A 22917-nucleotide genomic window follows, 5' to 3' on the forward strand; every position below is an offset into this window, starting at 1 on the left:
TGCCTTGTTTCTAATGACCTGGCCACTTACTTTAATGAGAAAATTGACACTACCAGTCATGATCTCCCTAAAATATCCCCTGCTCCTTCCAATTCCTTCCCAAACCTGCTACTTCTTCAACTCTTCCATCTTTCCGAGCAGTATCTCTAGGCGGGATTCTCTCAAAATCTACCCCCTCTACCTGCATATCTGATGCTATTCCTTGGGACCTTATCAAAATACTGGCCCTCTTCCTTCTACCCTCTATAACTGACATCTTCAGCTGTTATATTGTGCTCTCCCGAGGGCTTGGCACAGCACACTGGTCACATCAAGTATTTAATAAACAGGATTGTTTGATTGATTGAAGCACCTTGTTGACAGGGAATGTGTCTAAAAACCCTGTTGTACTTTCCCAAGTGCTCAGTACAATGTTCTGTACACAGTACATGCTCCATAGTTACCATGGGTAGATAGATTGATTGATTAAAGGAGAAGGAGGTTTCATACAAATTTTATGGATTTCATTCATTCAATAGTATTTATTGAGCACTTACTGTGTGCAGAGCACTGTACTAAGCACTTGGAATGTACAAGTCAGCAACAGATAGAGACAGTCCCTGGATGAAGAGACTGAGGCAAGGAGAAATTCCTGGGATCCTAAATCAAATTTGTGTGTGAGAGTGCCAGACTTCTGGAGGGGCTACTGAAGGGAAGCAGAGAGCCTGAGAGATAGACGTGTGTGTGTGTGTGATATCACACAGCTGTTCTTTAGAACGAGTGTGCACCTGCACTGGTTAGTGACCCGCCTCCTCTCCAACCAGCCGTCTGCACTTGCCCCTCCGGCCCAGCTTCCAGGAGCCGTTGAGTCAGAGGCATCTCCCCCATCTGTGGGTTTTTAGCAGGGCGGGGAGGGTTTGTGCGCCGAGAGGAGGAGTGGCTGCAGGGCTGTGTCTGCTCCGCTGGCACACATGAACACGGAGGAGTCGCCCAGCTTTGCAGCACTGATGTCCAGGGTGCAGCTGCCGGCGTTCAGACAGTGTGGTTGGAAGCGGGGCGAGACAGTCATGTTTTCTGAAAGCTTCTGATAAAGAAAATAAAACATGAGGTTTGGTCCCTGCCCTGGGACCTGCCGATACCAATACATGACAGGGTGGCTCCGGTCGTGTTCACAGCTCAACGTCAAGTTCTGTCCCCGGCCGATGACCAGGTGTCCAGGGGTCTGGATGACTCTGGCGTCTGCAGGGCCTGCCGGGGAAGGAGAGAGAGGGCATAAAGCAGAGCCGGGGGCCAGATGCTGCCAGGGAAAGGGCTGGAGCTGGGGCCCGGACAGTTCAGCCGGGATATTTCCCGCTGCGCTCAGGACTCACCTGCTCCCAGGACACAAACAGCCACCAACCACACTGGCCCAGGGCCCATGGCATAGGTAGAGAACTGATGCAGTCAAAAATGTAGCCACTTTTGGGGAAAGAGTTAAATCGAGAAAAGTACAGAGGTAAAAGCTGTCAAAAGGTCATACTGTCTCCTCCTGGTGGAGAAGTGGAGAAACCTGCTGAGATGGAGGGAGAGAGCCATGGCCTGGTAGGGGTCGAGAAGCAGTGTCAGGGAGAGAAGGTAAAGAGCTAGAGCAAGGGGAGGTGAGAGAGTAGAGATGGTTTCTAAAGGAACCACGAAGAATTGGAGTATGAAACTGAACGGACCCTTAATTATAATAATGATCATAATCATAATAACTATAACAACTGTGGTACTTCTTAAGTGATTACTATGTGCCAGGCACTGTACTAAGTGCTGGGGTGGATTCAAGATAATCGGTTTAGACATAGTCCCTGTCCACATAAGGCTCATAGTTTTAATCCCTATTTTATAGAAGGGGAAATACAAATGGAAAAAATTCCCAATGGTAATTCCCATGTGTGTGCGTGTGTGTTGGGTGTGTGTTTTGGGGTAAGCCCGTCAATGGGCAGGGATTGTCTCTATCTTTTGCCGAATTGTACATTCCAAGCGCTTAGTACTACAGTGATCTGCACATAGTAAGTGCTCAATAAATATTTTTGAATGAATGTCATTGGTCTGTGCTCCAGCCCTGCCGTCCAGATGGTACTACTGTTTCTGACAGTCACCTCTCTGGACCATTTATTGGGTCCCTGTAATGCCCAGAAATGACTACCCTCAGTCCCAGTATTCATCCATTCAATCATATTTACTGAGCACTTACTGTGTGGAGAGCAATGTATTAAGCGCTTGGAAAGTACAAAATGACAATAAAGAGAGACAATTCCTGACCACAATGGACTCACAGTGTAGATGGGGGGAGACAGACATCAGTGCAAGCAAACAGTCATCAATATAAACACACAGAATTATATACACATATACATAAGTGCTGTGGGGAGGGGAGAAGGGGGAAGAACAAAAGGAGCGAGTTGTGGTGACGTAGAAAGGAGGGTGTGCTGAGGAAAAGTGGAGCTTAGTTTGGGAAGGCCTCTTGGATGAGTTGTGCCTTCACCGCAGGCTAGATACTTGGAGAAGGAGTCGACACGCCAAGGGGCATGAAGCAAGGTAATTTATGGGAGCTGGGTGTCCTGGGGCCCAGCCATCCCTCACCGGTGCCCCGACCAGTGGCCCCCTCTACATTAAGACCGGGGTTGGGAGGCCCCCACTGTTCTCTATGTTACCCTTTTGCCCCTTCCAATGTCCCATGCTCCACCGCGGGTTTCCTCATCAACATCACTTTGGGAGGTCTGGGGTATTCTGAGGGTGTGCCTGAATATTTGGGGGTGTTCCCTGTCTGAGGTTTTGCCTAGTCTTGGTACTGTGTGATGGCCAGTTCAGCTGTCATGACCTCTATGGCTGGGGAACTTCCTCGTGTGACCAACTAGAGAGGCGGGGAGAGTCTTCTTGTCACTCGCTGGTTATTGCTTTTAACTGTCCCCCTACATTCCGTTTTGCCTCTGTTGGATTCTCATTTCAGAGTTCATGGAGTCAACTTGGGGAGCAGCTTGGCTTAGCGGAAAGATCACGGCCCCCAGAGTAAAGGAGACCTGGTCTCTTATCCTGGCTCTGCCACTTGCCAGCTGTATGACCGTGGACAAGTCATTCAACTCTCTAGTCTGTCTTCTCATCTGCAAAACGAGGGTTCACTATATGTTCTCTTTCTTCCCTAGACTGTGAGCACCATGTAGGACACCAGCTTTTGGTTTCTCTATCCCAGGGGTTAATTGTTTGGCACAAATTCCAATCACTAACAGAGCGACAGACACTTATCTGCCACTGACCCCACCCACTAGGCTGCACAACCCGCGCCAAATCAGAGACATCACACAGTGCTCATGTTGCTTTTTCTGTTCCCTCTATTTTCCTGCCAGCTCCCCCCGACACTGATCATAATCCCATGATTTTGGAAAGCAGTGGAATGCACACTGTCTTGGAGGGAATGGAGGGATTTGATGTGGATATTGTGTTTGACTTCTTGGAAAGAAAAATAAGAAAAAAAATCCCACTGAGAAGACCCTGGCCCAAGGTGACTGTGTCTCTACTCCTGCTCCTGTCCTGCCCCCGCCCTCCAGTTTGTCCGTGGCCTAGACTTCCCATCCCATTATAAATTAGTTATTCATTTATTCATCCATTCATTCAACAGTATTTTTTGAGCGCATATTATGTGCAGAGAACTGTACTAAGCGCTTGGAATGTACAAGAGAAGCAGCGTGGCTCAGTGGAAAGAGCACGGGCTTTGGAGTCAGAGTTCATTGGTTCGAATCCCGGCTCGGCCACTTGTCAGCTGTGTGACTTTGGGCAAGTCACTTAACTTCTCTGTGCCTCAGTTCCCTCATCTGTAAAATGGGGATTAAGACTGTGAGCCCCACGTGGGACAACCTGATTCCCCTGTGTCTACCCCAGCGCTTAGAACAGTGCTCTGCATATAGTAAGCGCTTAACAAATACCAACATTATTATTATTATTACAATTCGGCAACAGTTAGAGACAATCCCTGCCAAGTGACAGGCTCACAGGCTAAATCGGGGAGACAGACAGCAAAGCAAAACGGACCAAAACAAAAACAACATCATCAAGATAAATAGAATCAAGGGGATGTACACCTCATTAACAAAATAAATAGGGTAGTAAATAATATATACAAATAATATATACAAATGAGCACAGTGTTGAGGAGAGGAGAAGGGGCAAGAGCCAAGGGTAGGGGGGAGGGAGAGGAGAGGAAAAGGGGGAAGCTCAGTCTGGGAAGGCCTCTTGGAGGAGATGAGCTCGCAGGAGGGCTTTGAAGAGGGGAAGAGAGTTTGGTGGAGGTGAGGAAGGAGGGCATTCCAGGACAGTGGTAGGACGTGAGCTAGGGGTCGATGGCAGGATAGGCATGAACAGGGGACACTGAGGTGGTGAGTGGCAGAGCAGCGGAGTGTATGGGGTGGGCAGTAGAAAGAAAGAAGGGAGGTAAGGTAGGAGGGGGCAAGGTGATGGAGAGCTTTGAAGCCAAGAGTGAGGAGTTTTTGTTTCGTGTCAAGGTTGCTAGGCAACCACTGGAGATTTTTGAGAAGGGGAGTGACATTCAATAGTATTTATAGTATTTATTGAGCACTTACTATGTGCAGAACACTGTAATAAGCGCTTGGAATGTACAATTCAGCAACAGATAGAGACAATCCCTGCCCATTGATGGGCTTACAGACATGCCCAAAGCGTTTCTGTTGGAAGATGATCGGGGCAGCAGAATGAAGATTAGACTGGAGTGGGGAGAGACAGGAGGAAGGGAGACCCGAGAGGACATTGACACAATAATCCAGTCAGGATATTATGAGAGCTTGTACTAGCACTACAGTCTTTTGGATGGAGAGGAAAGGGCAGATCTTGGCGATATTGTAAAGGTGAGACCGGCAGGTATTGGTGACGAATTGTTTGTGTGGGGTGAATGAGAGAGCTGAGTCAAGGATGACTCCAAGGTTGCGGGCCTGTGAGATGGGAAGGATGGTCATTCATTCATTCATTCATTCAATAGTATTTATTGAGCACTTACTATAATAATAATAATGTTGGTATTTGTTAAGCGCTTACTATGTGCAGAGCACTGTTCTAAGCGCTGGGGTAAACACAGGGGAATCAGGTTGTCCCACGTGGGGCTCACAGTCTTAATCCCCATTTTACAGATGAGGGAACTGAGGCACAGAGAAGTTAAGTGACTTGCCCACAGTCACACAGCTGACAAGTGGCAGAGCTGGGATTCGAACTCATGAGCCCTGACTCCAAAGCCCGTGCTCTTTCCACTGCGCCACGCTGCTATGTGCAGAGCACTGTACTAAGCGCTTGGAACGTACAATTCAGCAACAGATAGAGACAATCCCTGCCCATTGACGAGCTTACAGTCTAATCGGTGGAGACAGATGGACAAAAACAAGACAACTTAATCACGATAAATAGAATCAAGGAGATGTACACCTCATTAATAAAATAAATAGGGTAATAAAAATATATACAAATGAGTACAGTGCTGAGGGGAGGGAAAGGGAGAGGAGGAGGAGCAGAGGGAAAGGGGAGGTGAACGGGGGAAGGGGGACAGAGCAGAGGGCAGAGAGGGAGCAGAGGGAGCAGAGGGAAAAGGGGAAGCTCAATCTGGGAAGGCCTCTTGGAGGAGGTGAGCTCTCAGAAGGGCTCTGAAGAGGGGAAGAGAGTCAGTTTGATGGAGGTGAGGAGGGAGGGCATTCCAGGACAGTGGTAGGACATGGGCCAGAGATCGACGGCAGGATAGGCACAAATGGGGGATGGTGAGGAGTTGAGCAGCAGAGGAGCGCAGCGTGTGGGGTGGGCAATAGAAAGAGAGACGGGAGGAGAGGTAGGAGGGGGAAGGTGATGCAGAGCCTTGAAGCCCGGAGTGACAAAAACTTCGTGCGGAGGATAATACGCAACCACTGGAGTTTTTTAAGGAGGGGAGTGACCTGCCCAGAGCATTTCTGCAGGAAGATGAGCTGGGCAGCAGAATGAAGAATAGACTGGAGCAGGGAAAGACAGGAGGAAGGGAGATCAGAGAGAGAAGGCTGACACAATAATCCAGTCGGGATATTATGAGAGCTTGTTCCAGTAAGATAGTCATTTGGATGGAGAGGAAAGGGTAGATCTTGGCGATATTGTAAAGGTGAGACCGGTAGGCATTCGTGATGGATTGGATGTGTGGGGTGAATGAGAGAGCTGAGTCAAAGATGACACCAAGGTTGCGGGCTGAGAGTTGGGAAGGATGGTCGTACCATCCACGGTGACAGGGAAGTCAGGAAGAGGACAGGGCTTGGGAAGGAAGATGAGGAGCTCAGTTTTAGACATGTTGAGTTTTAGGTGGCGGGCAGATATCCAGGTGGAGACATCCTGGAGGCAGGAGGAGATATGAGCCTGAAGGGAAGGGGAGAGAACATGGGAGGATATGTAGATTTGTGTGTCATCTGCATAGAGATAGATGATAGTTGAAGCCGTGAGAGCGAATGAGTTCACCAAGGGAGTGAGTGTAGATGGAGATCTGAAGAGGGCCAAAAACTGACCCTTGAGGAACCCCTACAGTTAGAGGATGGGAGGGGGAAAAGGAGCCTGCCAAGGAGACCGAGAATGAACGGCCAGAAAGATAAGAGGAGAACCAGGAAAGGATGGAGTCCGTGAAGCCAAGGTGAGATAAGGTGTGGAGAAGGGGATTGTCGACAGTGTCAAAGGCAGCTGAGAGGTCAAGGAGGATTAGGATAGAGTAGGAGCTATTGGATTTGGCAAGTAGGAGGTCATGGGTGACCTTTGAGAGAGCAGTCTCGGGAGAGTGGTGGGGAAATTAATTAATGACTCCTTCCTCAGCAGGGAGAAGCAGAGTGTTCTCGTAGCCTGGGGCCACCTCTGGGCCCTGGGAGTGGCAGTGTGCACAGTGAGAGGGTAAGGGAGCATCATGGCCTAGTGGATAGAGCACAGAGTTGGAAGTCCGAATGACATGGATTCTAATACCTATTCTGTTGTTTTGTCTATGTGACCTTGGGCAAGTCACTTCACTTCTCTGTGCCTCAGTTACCTCACCTCTAAAAATGGGGATTGAGACTGTGAGCCCCATGTGGTACAGGGATTGTGTCCAACCCAATTTGCTTGTATCTACCCCAGAGCTTTGTACAGTGCCTGGCACATAGTAAGCGCTGAACAAGTACCATTATTATTATTATTATGATGTACTTCTCTGTGCCTCAGTTACCTCATCTGTAAAATGGGGATTAAGAATGTGAGCCCTATCTGGGACAGGGACTGTGTCCAACCTGATTAGCTTGCTATCCCAGAGCATACATCAGAAGCCAGCACATAGTGCTTAACAAGTACGATCATCATTGCTATTGTTGTTGGGAAAGCAACTGGGGTCTAAGTCCCAACCATCTCCCCCCAGCCCAGGACCTGGCATCTGTCTGTGCCTGCTTTCTGTTCTGGGCAGGGAGGTTTGTGCACTGACGTCAGAGGGCTGTGCAGCGCTGTGTCTAACTGCTGGCACATAGGTAAACTGCCGAGTCGCTGGTCGAGCTGTGCTTCACGTGCAGGTGGCAGGAATTTTTTTGGAACCACGAGATGGAGAACCGAGAGCTATCATTAGATTGCATTCCCTGTATGATCTGTTTGTTCTGGATGAACATCACTAACTCCAATCCTTTCCTCATGCGCTGCCGGTACCAGAACAGTACAGAGTGCGAGGAAATAGGCACACAACTCAGAGTCACGTTCTGTCCCTGGCTGGTGACCAGGTGTCTGGGGGTCTGCGTGACTTCGGCGTCCACAGGACCTGTTGGGGAAGAAGACAGAAGTCAGGAGGCAGAGGCTGGGGGCCAGATGCTGGAGCTGGGGCCTGGCTAGCCCAGCTGGGGGATTTCCCACCTGCGCCCAAGACTCACCTGCTCCCAGGACACATACGGCCACTAACCACACTGTCCCGGGGCCCATGGCGGAGTCAGGGCTGGATTGGGCCTTCTCCCGGCTTGAGGCTGTTTCGGTGCTTGGACTCCTCTGGTCCAAGTGGGGTGTGTCTGCCTGTGATGCCACAGTCTTGTCTCTACCCCATAGGCTGAGTGGGTGTGAATGGGAGAGTCCCCAAGTGTTTAGTACAGCCAGCTACTATATACCAGGCACTGTACTAAAAATTGGGGTAGGCACAACATAATCACACCATTATGCACACCATCCAGGTTCCACATGGAGCTCACAGTCTTAAACCTCATTGTACAAATGAGGTAACTGAGGCACAGAGAAGTAAAGTGACTTGTCCAAGGTCATCCAGCAGACAAGTGGTGGAGAGGCAGGATGGCTGATTCTCAGACCTGTGCTCTTTCCATCAGTCCATGCTACTTCTTAGTTACTATTCAAAGTCAGATTTTATTAGGGAGGACTTAGCTCCTATTGTGAGGGCCTAGTTTCTTCAAAATGTTAATATGGTATGTAAGTAGTCTTGAGCTTCAGTATACATGTCAACACTGGGAGCAGCCTACCTACTCCTTTCCCACATCCTCCCTCTGGGGTGGTGGGGTGAAGAGGGTTTGTGTGCAGAGAGGCAGGAGGCTGCAGGGCTGTGTCCGCTCTGCTGGAACATAGGAACACTAAGGAGTCGCCCAGCTCTGCAGCGCCGATGTCCAGGGTGCAGCTGCCAGCTCTCGGACAGCTCAGTTGGGAGTGGTGTGGGACCATCATGTTTTCTGAAAGTTTCTGATATAGAAAGTAAAACATGAGGTTTGGTCCCTGCCCCGGCTCCTGCCAGTACCAGTACATGTAATGTGGCTCCGGTCATGCTCACAGCTCAGCGTCACATCCTGTCCCTGGCCGGTGACCAGGTGTCTGGGGATCTGGGTGACTCTGGCTTCCTCAGGGCCTGTGAGGGAAGGAGAGAGAAGGCAGGAGGCAGAGGCCTGGGGCCAGATGCTGCCAGGGAAAAGGCTGGAGCTGGGGCCCGGCCAGCCCAGCCAGGAGATTTCCCGTCCACTCCCAGGACTCACCTGCTCCCAGGACACAGCCACCAACCACACTGGCCTGAGGCCCGTGATGGGGTCGGAGTCAGACTGGGCTGTCTCCCAGCTGTTTCCCCTGTAGTGTGGGTCAGTATGGAGCTCTGTTTTTCCCCAGCCCCTTGGGGCAGGGCCTGGGCTTGACATCACTGTCCCTCCCTGCACCGACCGCCTAGCCCCTTCATCAGAGATAGGCAGGCGCCCCCTCCAGCTGGGTCGGGAAGCTAATTCTCCTCCCTGACTCCGGTCCCTGGTGGAGGCGTTTCCATAAGGCAGGGACCACGAGTAGGGGCAAAGCAGGGACCCTCCTGGAGAACTCAATCCCTTCCAAATTTCCAATCTGGTCTTCCCTGTCTGGTCTACACCACCTGGGGAGCTCACTAGCCCAGATGGCTGGTTCTCACATCCTCTAGGCAGAGGTAACTGTTTCAGACCCTTCCTCCTGCCCCGGCGAAGCTGGGAGAGGAGTTGATATAAGGAGGAGGCCCAGGACCATGTCAGTCAGTGATGGCCACCAAAGCCACTGGGCTGGTCCACATCTTCTAGGGGAATCCCCAGCATCTAGTGTTTGGCTAATCAACTCAGAATCAGTGCTACTGGGGCCTGTCCGAGGAACCTGGAGATTTCAGCTGGCAGCAGGGGAATTCCAGAGTAGACGGGAAATGATGCTCAGAAGTCTCAAAAAGGGGGAGTCATTCTCTTGAGCCACAAAACTTCTCTACAGTCAGTGTCAGGCACTCACTGATGCTCCCTCAGTGACACAACAACGTGCAGGAGAAGATTATGGGAAAGAAGGCAGTGGCTGCTGAGGACAAAGCCCTTTTAGACTGTGAGCCCGTTGTTGGGTAGGGATTGTCTCTATTTGTTGCTGAATTGTACTTTCCAAGTGCTTAGTACAGTGCTCTGCACACAGTAAGCACTCAATAAATGCAATTGGATGAATGAAAGTCCTTGGCCACCTAGGATCATGTTGGAGCTGAGTCGTCAGAGGGTCTGGTCCCAGAGTGCATCATCCAGAGGGCTTGGACTGAGAATGAGGCTCCATCAGTATGATTAGCAGGATCTCCTGAGAAGGGCTGAGATCAATGAGGGAGACCATACTGAGACCATCTGCAGACTAGAAGCACCCTAAACAGAAAAGGGAAGAGGAAGCTTCCTCTTTGTTAATGGAATAATTGCAGTTATTATAATTGTAGTTATAATTATTATAATATATTATATATTATAATTGTAATTGTAATTAGAGAAGCAGCATGGCTCAGTGGAAAGAGCACGGGCTTTGGAGTCAGAGGTCATGGCTTCTAATCCCAGATCAGCCACTTGTTAGCTGTGTGACTTTGGGCAAGTCACTTAACTTCTCGGTGCCTCAGTTACCTCATCTGTAGAATGGGGATTAAGATTGTGAGCCCAACGTGGGACAACCTGATTCCTCTGTGTCTACCCCAGCTCTTAGAACAGTGCTCGGCACATAGTAAGCACTTAACAAATACCAACATTATTATTATTATTATTATTATTAGTTATTTGTATCACACTTGCCATGTACCAAGCACTATGCTAAGCACTAAGATGATACAGGTTAATGAGATTGGACATGGTCCCTGTCCCACACAGAGATCGTAGTTCTCATAGATAAAGAAGGGAAGGAGAAAAGGTATTCATTCAGTAGTATTTATGACATGCTTCCTGTGTGTGCAGCAATGTACTAAGGGCTTGTGAGAGTTCAATATAACAATAAGCAGACACATTCCCTGCCCACAGTGAGCTTACAGCCTAGAGGATGAGTTTACAGTCTAAAGGTACTTAAACCCAGTTTTATAGATGAGGAAACTGAGGCACAGAGAAGTTAGATGACTTGCTCAAAATCACATAATAGGCAAATGACAGAGCCAGGATCAGAACCCACGTTTCCTGACTCTCAGGCCTGTGCTCTTTCTACTAGGTCATGCTACTTCTCAGTTTATTGAAGGTAGTTGCCTAATGGAATGAGGGTGCTATTGCTTAATCTTTAATTGAAAGCGAGTTGTGATTGATGTAGACCACGTTCTGGGCAAGCAGAGGCTGTGGGTCTCATGTGGCTTGGGCCTATGCACTACTGCAGTGAAGATACGTGAGGGAGATTCTCTCCAGGCCCTAAATAACCTTGATTTCCAATTCTGGCTCCACCATATGCCATCTATGTGACCTTGGGCAAGTCACTAAACTTTTCTGGGCCTAGGTACCTCAACTGTAAAATGGGGATTATGACCATGAGCCCCTTGCTGGGACATGGACTGTGTCCAAATTGATTAACTTGTATCCACTCCAGGGCTAAATACACTACCTGGCACATAGTATGCACTTAACAGATACCATTTAAAGAAAAAAAAAAGAAGGAAAAAAAGCCTTTGGAAATAAGGCTGCCTAGCTGGATCCCAGAGAATTCTCAAATCATCTTGGGTGCAAATCTTGAGTCACGGATGGGGCAGGTGTTTAAGGGTTGAAGGTCATGATGGCTCCTGACTCAGGAGGAAGAAGCTGAGGATGCTGGGAGCCGGCATTATGGCGCGGTGTGAAGAACTGCTCCCCGACCCTCCTGTCCTTACCACCCCACCCCCACACAACTATTTCCAGTGGGACCCCCCTGCTCCCCAGTGACTTCTAGAGGTCTACTCTAACTGTCCCAGCCCCAGGCCCCATCTCAGCTGGTCCTTCCCCAGCCCGGCCACCTCCTTTCCTGGACATAACAGCCCTTCTGTTCTTCCCAAACTGCTCCCTACCTTCTCTCCAGCTGCTTCAAGGAAAGACCCCATGACCCCCCACCCTGCTAGGTCCTGACTCCTGGCCCTCCCCTATTTCCAGATAGGGATGTTGGGCCATTGGTCGTTGTGGGAACAGTTTTCTAGCCCGTAAGCCCATTGGGGGCAGGGATTGTCTCTCTTTATTGCTGAATTGTACTTTTCAAGCACTTGGTACAGTGCTCTGTGCACAGTAAGTACTCAATAAATACGATTGAATGAATGAATGTGGCTGCAGGTCGGACTGTGTTGGCTCAGAGCAAAGCTGAGGCACAGGGAGGGAACTGGTCCTCCTGCAATCAGGGTCATGCAGGGCTGGGTGAGAAACCCCCAGACTCAGATCCCAAGGCCAACTCACCCTCTGACCCAAGTGGGCAGGGAGGACTAGGTGCATTGTCAGACTGGCCCCTGGTCCCATTTACATCACCCCCATCTCCCTACCCAGAGGCCCTTCTTGCCCTGGACTCTCCCAGACAGACCCCTGTGGCTACCCTGCCTTTCCCAGGGGAGGAACCTCACCATCCCCATCCTTCCACCCCATGCTTGCGCACACACACATACCCTCACTCACAACCCTTGCCTCCCAAACACTGACATACATGTCCACCCCTCCCACCCCCCCGCACGAGCACTGCCATGCACCAAACATGCCACCTCACAAACACCAACACACTGGCACACACACATAATCTCTCATCCACACACGCGTAATCTCACATACAAATACACACAAAGTCACACTCTTAGATGTCCAGGCTGTGGTTTTCCACTTCCCTGGAGACCAGTTGCTTGCTGTGGGGTGGGGCCAATGAAGTTCTTGCTCAGCTCTCAGTCCCCCATCCGGCTGGAAGCGCAGAAGTAGAGACCACTGTCCCTTGGCTTCAGCTCCATCACCTCCAGGGATGAAGACCTCAGTTCTGGGCGTTCAATGGGGAACTTGATCTTTTCAAATCCTCTCTCTTAGGAGGCTGCAGAGCCCAGGTTGGCAGAGGCCATGAGCACCAGATCCTGCCCCGCCAGCTGCCGGTACCAGTACAGGTGATTGGGGTTACTGTCATTCTGGTAACACTGGAACTTTACTGTGGTTCTATTCTTCTGGATACCTCTGCTCTGCCACTATGAGATCAGAACCTCAAGTCCAGAGCCTCAAGGGCAGAGGGCAGTGGGGAGAGAGAGGAAGAGAGAGAAAGAAACAGAGAGGCGGGGAGGGGGAGAGAGAGGAAGAGTCAGAGAGACAGATAGTGAGAGAGGTGTGCAGAAATAGTCAGGATTCACAAAGAGACAGGGAGGGAGAGAGAGTTGGAGAGAGCCAGCATGGTTTTTGGTTTATTGGAAAATACAGAGGAGGCAGGGAGGGTGAAACAGAAATGGGGACAGAGGAAATAGTAGAGAAAATGAGAGATGAAGTGAAGGGAGACGTGGGAAGTGGGGTAGGGAAGAGGTTACAGAAGGCCTGGCTGAAGTGGGAGGGAGCATGGTTTGAGATTTGGTGATCCAATCCCAGGAGCCTTGGGTCCCTTCAGCCTCCATGTCCACCAGACCTCAGACTCTGCTAGGTGCAACTGGGCCCGGCCACTCCCCCCCCCCCACCCAGTGCCCCCAACCTCCTCCAGCCCTCTTCCTCCGGCCCCTTCCCCTGGAGGGTCCCCTTGAGTGCGGCCAGCCGATGGGCACAGACCCCTGCCCCCCCCCCGGCCCAAGTCCTCTGAGCTGCCCTGTGTCCCCTGCTCCATCTCCTCCCCCGGCCCAAGCCTCCTACTGGGTCCCAGAAGCAGTGGCAGCAGCAGCCAAAGCTGCAGGAATCGCCACCACCTACCACTCCTGTTTCCTCTACTTGTTGTCCCCTTTCCGGGCCTGGGCCAGCTCCCAGCAGCTCCTGGGGGAGAGCTGGTACCCTCTTACCCCCAACGGTCTACTCCAGACTCTTCCCCTTCCCCTCCTCATCCCATCGCCCCCACCTCCTCCCTCCCTTCCTCCCGCCCCTCTCCCAGATCCCTGAATCTACCCCTGCAAGAGTTCACAGCTCTTACTCAATTGTAGTTTCCCAAGCACTCAAGACGGTTCTTTGCACACAGTAGGTGACTAGGATGGTGCTTGCACAAAGTAGACACCCAGCACAGAGCTCTGCTTACAGTAGGAGCCAGAGGAGAGCTCCACACACTACAGAAGCCTAGGACATTACTTTATAAACAGAAGTTGTACAGGACAGCTTTCTGCTAGTATTAGGAGCCAGGGCAGCACTTTTCACATAAGTGCTCAGCACAACATTCTGCAAACAATAGGACAATAGGCACTTGGTGGATGATGCTGGTTGTTTCAGTGTCATAGCCTTTGGAGCCTTACAATAATAATAGTATTGGTTAAGCACTTACTATGTGCCAAGCACTGTTCTAAGCACTGGAGTAGATCCAATACAAGGTAATCAGTTGTCCCAAGTGGGGCTTACAGTCTTAATCTCCATTTTACAGGTGAGGTAACTGAGGCACAGAGAAGTTAAGTGACTTGCCCAAAGTCACACAGTTGATAAGTGGTGGAGCTGGGATTAGAACTAACGTCCTCTGGCTCCCTAGCCCATGCCCCTAAGCCACGATGCATCTACTAATTGAAAGCATTTTCATGTATGTGTGTGGGACTCTAGGATGGGGAAGCTGGAGGTGGGGAGCCTGAAAAGTTGACAAAATTATGTGTGTGCATTTGTGAGGTATCACACAGCTATTCTTTAGAACCAGTGTGCATCTGCACTGAGTGGTGATCTGGCTCCTCTCCCACCACCCTTCTGTACCTGCTCCCCCTCCCTGCCCACATCCCAGGGGCCGTTAGGGTGAGGGCGTCCCCCCGCCATCCCCCATCCGTGGACTGTTATTAGGGCATGGAGGGTTTGTGTGCAGATAGGCAGGGCGGCTGCAGCGCTGTGTCTGCACTCCTGGCACTCAGGAACACCGAGGAGTCGCCCAGCTCTGCAGTACTGATGGCCAGGGTGCAGTCACCGGCCTTCCAACAACGCGGTTGGAAGCAGTATGAGACAGTCATGTTTTCTGAAGGCTTCTGATTTTGAAGGTAAAACATGAGGTTTGGTTCCTGTGCCGGGTCCTGCCGGTACCAGTGCATGACATTGTGGCTCTGGTCATGCTCACAGTTCAGTGTCACGTCCTGCCCCCGACCAGTGACCAGGTGTCTGGGGGTCTTGGTGACTCTGGCGTCCACGGGACCTGTGGGGGAAGGAGAGAGAAGGCAAGAGGCAGAGGCCAGGGGCCAGACACTTGCAGGGAAAGGGCTGGAACTGGGGCCTGGACAGCCCAGCCGGGGGATTTCCCACTTGCGCCCAGGACTCAGCTGCTCCCATGACATAAACTTTTATTCATTCATTCATTTATTCAATAGTATCTATTGAGCACTTACTATGTGCAGAGCACTGTACTAAGCACTTGGAATGTACAATTCAGCAACAGAGTCAATCCCTGCCCAATAACAGGCTCACAGTCTAAACGGGGGAGACAGACAACAAAGCAAAAGAGAACAAAACAAAACACCATCATCAAGACAAATAGAATCATGGATATATACACCTCATTAACAAAATAAATAGAGTAATAAATAATATATACAAATATGCACAGTGCTGAGGGGAAGGGGGAAGAGCAGAGGGCAGGAAAAAGGGGAAGGGGAGGGGAGGAGGGGAAAGGGAGGGGAGGTGAATGGCCCCACAAACGGCCACCAACCATACTGGCCTGGGACCCATGGTGGGATCTGGGCTGGACTGGGTGTCTACCAGGTTGAGGCTGTTCCCCCTGCAATGTGGAGTCTAGGGCTCTGTTTTTCCCCAGCCCTTCTGGGTGGGGCCAGTCTGTGACATCACTATCCTTCCCTGCCCCGGCAGCCAGGCCCTTCATGAGGGAGAGTCAGGAGCCCCCTCTGCCCAGGCCAAGATGCTAATTTCCAGATTCCCTAACTCCGGACCCTGCTGGAGGTGTTTCCATGAGCCACGGCTCAGACAGAGCAGGGCATCCCAGCGACTCTCCTGGACTGCTCAGCTCCCTCCCAGTCCCCAATCTGGTCCTCTCTGTCTTGTCTACACCACTTGGCCAGATATTCGACCATTTGGCTAGTTTTCTGATCCTCCAGGCAGAACTAGCAGCCTCCCACCGCCCCCACCACCACCCCAGGGAAGCTGGGAGAGGAGCTGAAAGAAGGGAGTGGCCCAGGGCCATGTCAGTGATGGCCACCACAGCCCTGGACAGGTCCACGCCCTCTAGGAGAATGTCCAGATCAAGTCAGGGAATCAACTCGGAATGGGTACCTCTGGAGATCTGTCCTGGAACTGGGAGATTTGCAAACTTGTTGTGGTCGGGGTACATTGTTATACCAACATTATTTTGTATTCCCCGAAGGACTTAGTACAGTGCTCTGCACACAGCACTCAATAAATTTGACTGATTGATTCTGCTGGCAGCAAGGGAGTGTGAGGGCCAAGCTAAGCCCGCCTCTTCTTGCAGATGGGAAACCACTTGTTCTCCTGAGCTCCAGAACTCTACATTTGCGGTCAGTCACCCATTGATGACCCCTTAGTGACACTGCCAGCTGCAAGAGAGTATTATGCAAAAGGAGGAGGGGGCTGGTATTTGGGTACGAAGCCCTCGGCTTGCCCCCCTGGAAACCTCTTGCCCTCTGAAAGAAGGGCTGCCTAGCTGGACTCTAGAGGCCTCTCACATCATCTGGGGTTCAAGACTGAAAGTCATGGATGGGGGCAGCTGTTTAAGGGTTGAGGATCATGATGGCTCCTTACTCAGGAGGAGGAAGCAGAGGGAGTTGAGAGCCACCAATATGGGAAAGTGTTTTGGTTCTAGGGTTTCTCCTGGGGAATTAGCTGAAGTGAGCCACAGATGGCCGTGGGCTTGGCTGCTGGCTGTAAAAATGAAAACTCAATTACAAAACAACAATCTTGACAATAATACCAGCAACAACCAGGACAGCAAAATAGTGTCAAGAATGTGCTCTGGTCTGCTGAGTCCTGGTCCTTCTCATCTCTTGCCCTTCTTATTCTGCTCCTGCCTCCCTTGTTGCCCTGCTCCTCCTGTGGTCTGAGCCTGCTGAGGTTGGAGGAGGGGATGGGCATCCCTTCAGCTGGGCCAGCCTGTTCCCACAACAGTGATGCTGATGGGTTATTGAGAGACTGATGATGCTGTCTCCCAGGGCCACGGGATCAATCAATCATTTAATCAATTGTATTTCTAGAGCAGTTACTGTGCGCAAAGCACCGTACTAAGCATAACAAATGCCATCATTATCGTTTGGGAGAGTGCAATATAACAGAGTTGGTAGACGCGTTCCCTGACCACAACGAGTTTATAGTTTAGATGGGGAGACAGACACTATTATACATAAATAAATTATGGATAAGTAGATAAGTGCAGTGGGGCTGAGGGAGAGGTGATTAAAGGGCACAAATCCAAGGGCAAAGGTGACAAAGGTGACAAACCCCACTCTCTGTGCTCCTTCACTTTCCCTTGCAGACTCTCAGGGACTGGACCAACTTCTGTCCTCCCAAACATGTCCTGGAGGGAGCCTAGTCTTCCCCAGAATTGGCTGCACCTCAAGCACTGGGGGTGGCTATAAAGAATCTCTCATGACATGCAATGACCTTTGGGATCCTCGGAGAGACTATGTAGGAGAGAGTGGGGAGAGAGTCTGTGTGGGAACTGCTCCCCGACCCTCGTGTCCTTACTGGCTCCCCACTCCCACTCCACTGCTTCCAGTGGAGCCATATTGCCCTCCAGTGGCTGCTAAAGAACGACTTTGGGTCTCTGCCTTTCTCCAGTTGTCCCAGCCCAGGTCCGACCCCAGCTGGCCCCTCCTTAGCATGGCCACCTCATTTCGTGGTCACAACGAAGGCCCTTCTGTTCTCTCCAACCCCTCTCCCTCCCAACCTTCTTCCCAGAGGCTGAAAGGAAAGACCCCTGGACTCCCAACAGCCAGACTCCTGACCCCTCCCGCATGTCCCTTTTGGGGTGTTGGATCACTGGTCAGTGTGGCTGCTTGCTGGCTGGATTACCTCCTCGACTCAAAGCAAAGCTGAGGTCCAGTGAGGGAAGTGTCCCAAGAGCAGGGGACAGGCAGGGCTGGGTGAGAAACTCCCAGACTCAGACCCCAGGGTCAGATCATCCCACTCACCCAGGCGAGCCAGGAGGATTTGCTACAATGTAAGACTGGCCCTTGATGGCATGATGTCACTCCCTCTCCCTCCCTGAGCCCCTCCTCACCCTGGACCCTCCCGGACAGAGCCCCAGGGTCACCCTGCCTTTCCCAGGGAGAAGCCTCGCCAACCCCATCGTACCACCCAGTACATGTACACACACATGGGTGGGTTCTAAATCTGTTTCCACCACTTGTCTGCTGGGCAAGTCACTTGACTTCTCTGTGACTCAGTTTCCTCATCTGTAAAATGGGGATTGAATCCTACTCCCTCCTACTTAATAATAATAATGTTGGTATTTGTTAAGCGCTTACTATATGCCGAGCACTGTTATAAGCACTGGGGTAGACACAGGGGAATCAGTTGTCCCACGTGGGGCTCACAGTCTTAATCCCCATTTTACAGATGAGGGAACTGAGGCACCGAGAAGTGAAGTGATTTGCCCAAAGTCACACAGCTGGCAAGTGGGCAAGCTGGGATTCGAACCCATGACCTCTGACTCCAAAGCCCATGCTCTTCCCACTGAGCCACGCTGCTTACCCATACAGGGACTGTATCCAACAGGATTGTCTTGTAACCACTTCAATACTTAGTTCAGTGCTTGGAACGTAGTAAGAATTTAACAAGTACCAAAAGTGTCATTATTAATTACTGTACCTCAATCTCACCTCCCTTGTTAATCAATCAGTGGTATTTATTGAGCATCTACTGCATATACAGCACTGTACTAAGCACATGGGAGAGTACTATACAACACAATTAGCAGACACATTCTCTGGTCATAACAAGTTTACAGAGGTTGTCATCAACACCTGGTTCACATTCTTCCTCTCACCTGGCATTCTTTCCGGTTTCATATCTGACAGTTCTCCCCATCTTCACAGCCCTACTAAAATCATATCTCTTCCAAGAATCATTTTCCAATGAACCTCTCATTTCCCTGACAGTATCCACAATCCTGTTGGATACAGTCCTGTTAAGTGCTTTACTATATGCCTGTCACTGATCTAATCACCGAGGGGTTGGACACGGTTCCTGTCCTACACAGGGCTCACAGTCTTAATCCTATTTTACAGATGAGGGAAATGAGGCACAGAGAAGGGAAGTGATTTGCCCAAGATCGTACAACAGACAGGTGGTGGAGCCGGATTACAACCCATGACCTTCTGACTCTCAGGCCCGTGCTCTATCCACTACTCTTCCTTCGGCATCTCCTTTGCAACTCAGCATGGCTTTGTGGCAAGAGCATGGGCTTCGGAGTCAGAAGACTTGTAGCCCAAGTGGGACAGACACTGTGCCCAACCTGATTTGCTTGTATCCACCCCAGTGCTTAGAACAGTGCCTGGCACAAAGTAAGCGCTTAACAAATACCACAGTTATAATTAATATTACAACCTAATCATGCTGGGCACAGTCCATGTCCCAAATGGGGCTCACAGTCTTAATCTCTATTTTACATATGTGATTACAGAGGCACAGAGAAGTTAAATGACTTCTCCAAGGTTACACAGTGGACAAGTGGTGGAGCCAAAACTAGACCCAGTACCTTCTGACTCCCAGGCCAGTGCACTATCCTTTACACCACACTGCTTCTCAATTGGCCAGCTGCTTCTCAGTTAACAGTTGAGAAGCAATGTGGTTTAGCAAAAAGAGGATAGGCCTGGGAATCAGAGGACCTGAGTTCTAATCCTGCCTCTGCCATTTGCCTGCTGTGTGACTGTGGGCAAGTAACTTCACTTCTCTGTGGCTCAGTGGAAAGAGCACGGGCTTGGGAGTCAGAGGTCATGGGTTCGAATCCCAGATCTGCCACATGTCAGCTTTGTGACTGAGGGCAAGTCACTTAACTTCTCTGCGCCTCAGTTACCTCATTTGTAAAATGGGGATGAAAATTGTGAGCCTCACGTGGGGCAACCTGATTACCCTGTATCTACTCCATCGCTTAGAACAGTGCTCTGCACATAGTAAGACCTTAACAAATACCAACATTATTATTATTATTATTATTATTTTATCTCATCTGTAAAATGGGGATTAAGTTTGTGAGCTCCTTGTAGGATATGGAGTGAGTCCAAAACAACTGTCTTGTATCTAACCCAGCTCTTAGTACAGTGCCTAGCATATAATAAGCACTCAACAAATACTATTTAAAAAAAGGAAAAAAAAAGAAGAAACTGTTCAGTTGTAAAGAATGTCACAGTGTAATGCTGCCTTCTGCTGGTACAGAGCTAGAGAAACCTGCTAAGAGGGAGGGGGAGAAGTCAAGTGCTGGGCAGAGGGTGGGGGCAGTATTTGAAGAGAAGGTAAAGAGCTGGGGGTAGGGAGTTGGGAGAGAAGAGATGGGGATGTGGGAGAGGAGCGGGAGAAACGGAATGTGGAAGGTGTTGGTGAGGAGTAGCAGGAACCACCAGAGGAGGAGGAATTGGCTCTGTGTAGGCAGCTGGGGAGCTGGGGTAGATGGTGGGTCTCTGTGAAGGGTGGTAGACCGAGTGCAGGACCTCAACCATGACACCAAGGTTATGGACTGCAGGATAAGGAGGGTGTGGTTGCCAGGGATGAGAGGTGAAGAGTTCAGTGTTTGCTATACTGAGGTTACAGTCCCTGAGGGACACCCCTCTGCAGACACCAGAGGCAGGGAAACGTGAGATTGTAGAGCAGTTGGAGGTTGGGCTCATGAGTTTGTTGTAGGAGCCGTGGGCACAGTGGCTTTAAATGATGTGAGCTGATGCATTCCCCGGAAAAGTGCGAGTATCATGAGGAGGACAGAAGACCCAGAACAGTGCCTGGTAAGAATGTGGAGGGAGGGAGGCAGGAAAGAAAGGGCTGTCCATGTGGCCCTGCTGATCACCCCTGGTGACCAAAGGGTCCTTCTAAAGGCAGAACTCCCTGGACAAATGCCCCAACAAAGAACCTGGCATTTCCCCACAATGGGGAAGGGAGAACAAAAGCGTTTGATACGGATCCTGGCTTTGGCTCCTTGGAAACACAAAATGAGTAAAAATTCCCACTGGGAATGTCCAGGTTGGGGGTGACTGTGTCTGTCTAGCTGCCCCTGCTCTCCAGGTGGTCCCAGTCCTTGTCCAGTGAGTCGGAGGCTAAGCCAGGCCACTGGGCCTTCAGCCCACTCCAGAGGTCCTGTTTCCTGCCCCCGGAGAGGGAAGGTTTGTGAATGGGGTGGAAGGGATGTTGCAGCTCTGTGGTTAAACTAACTGCTCATGCAGAAATACAGCAGAGCCTGTTGTCTTCAGGGCGGAGCTTTTGAGGGAAAAGTACTGTGTTACTGACTGCGTGACATCAAATTCTCCTGAGGCTTTGCCCTTGGCCTTCTGCCTTTCTGCAATGAAGTGATAGATGAGCTACAGCACCTGTTCTGGGTCCTGCTGGTACCAGTAATAATAATGTTGGTATTTGTTAAGTGCTTACTATGTGCAGAGCACTGTTCTAAGCGCTGGGGTAGATACAGGATAATCAGATTGTCCCTCGTGAGGCTCACAGTCTTCATCCCCATTTTACAGATGAGGTAACTGCGGCCCATAGAAGTTAAGTGACTTGCCCACAGTCACACAGCTGACAAGTGGCAGAGCCGGGATTCGAACCCATGACCTCTGACTCCCAAGCCCATGCTCTTTCCACTGAGCCACGCTGCTTCACCAGTACCTGGTCCTCCTCACAGCTCCGAGCCACATTCTGTCCCTGTTCAGTGATCAGCTATCTGGGAGCCTGGGTGACTCCGGCGTCCACGGGGCCTGCTGGGGAAAGAAACAGAAAGTAGGAGGCAGAAGCTAGGGGCCAGACGCTGCCAGGGAAAGGGCTGGAGCTGGGACCTAGACAGCCCAGCCAGGGGATTTCCCTTCTGCACCCAGGACTCACTACCTCCCAGGACACAAAAGCTTCCAACTACAGTAATCCGGGACCCATGGAGGGGAAAGAGAACTAAGGGTGTAAAGAATGTGTCCAATTAGAGGGAAAGAGTTAAGGTGGAAAAGTTCAGAGGCAAAGCTCTCAGTGCCCCTTTCTGGCAGAGACACAGAGAGACCTGTTGAGATGAAGAGGGTGAGGCAGGGGTTGATGATGCGGGGAGGGCAGGGTCCGGGGAAGAGGGCAGGGTCTGAGGCCCAGAGAAGAGAAGTGACTTGCCCAAGGTCACACAGCCGACAAGTGGTGGGGCCAGAATGAAAACTCTGGTCCTCTGACTCTCATTTAAGCACTCTGGTCCATGCCCCTTAAGATGACTCCTTCCTCAGCAGGGAGAAGCAGCATGTTCCTGTGGATTGGGGAGATCTCTGGGCTGTGGGAGGGGCAGGTGTGCACAGTGAGGGGGCAGGGGAGAGCAGCTGGGATCTGAGCACCTCCCATGCCCCCTCGGAGCCTGGCATCACTCTGTGCCTGCTTTCTGGGTGGGGAGGTTTGTGCACGGAGGGCAGTGTGCTTTGCAGCGCTGTGTCTTCACTGCTGGCACACAGGTAAAATGCCGAGTCGCTAGGTGAGCTGGGGTTCACGTGTAGGTGGCAGGACTTTTCCTGGAACCACGAGACGGAGAATCGATAGCTGTCATTAGATCCCATTTTCTCCATGGACTCTTTGTTCTGGAAGGACATCAATAACTCCAATCCTTCCCCTATGCGCTGCCGGTACCAGAACAGTCCATAGTGAGAGGAAATAGGAACACAGCTCAAAGTCAAGTTCTGTCCCCGGCTGGTGACCAGGTGTCTGGGGGTCTGGGTGACTCCGGCGTCCGTGGGACCTGTGGGGGAAGGAGACAGAAGGCAGGAGGCAGAAGCTGGGGGCCAGACGCTGCCAGGGAAGGGGTTGGAGCTGGGGCCCGGATAGTCCAGCCGGGGGATTTCCCGTCTGAGCCCAGGACTCACCTGCTCCCAGGACACAAACGGCCACCAACCACACTGATCCGGGGCCCATGGCGGAGTCGGGGACGGACTAGGAGGTCTCCCAGCTCAGGACTGTTTCCCCCCAGAAT

At 51.0% G+C, this 22917-nt stretch overlaps 3 gene segments (V, D, J or C); all 3 read right to left on the reverse strand.

Moving 5' to 3' along the window:
• Positions 1 to 877: 877 nt before the first annotated feature.
• LOC114805696 lies at positions 878 to 1398 on the reverse strand. The segment is given in 2 exon segments: positions 878 to 1227; positions 1350 to 1398. Coding segments are annotated over 2 exon segments (399 nt in total).
• Positions 1399 to 7469: 6071 nt separating this feature from the next.
• Positions 7470 to 8070, reverse strand: LOC100088934. The segment is given in 2 exon segments: positions 7470 to 7768; positions 7878 to 8070. Coding segments are annotated over 2 exon segments (348 nt in total).
• Positions 8071 to 14578: 6508 nt separating this feature from the next.
• Positions 14579 to 22917, reverse strand: LOC114805697. The segment is given in 2 exon segments: positions 14579 to 14964; positions 22811 to 22917. Coding segments are annotated over 2 exon segments (396 nt in total).

Source organism: Ornithorhynchus anatinus, chromosome 2 (assembly GCF_004115215.2).
Source record: "Ornithorhynchus anatinus isolate Pmale09 chromosome 2, mOrnAna1.pri.v4, whole genome shotgun sequence".
NCBI lineage: Eukaryota > Metazoa > Chordata > Mammalia > Monotremata > Ornithorhynchidae > Ornithorhynchus > Ornithorhynchus anatinus.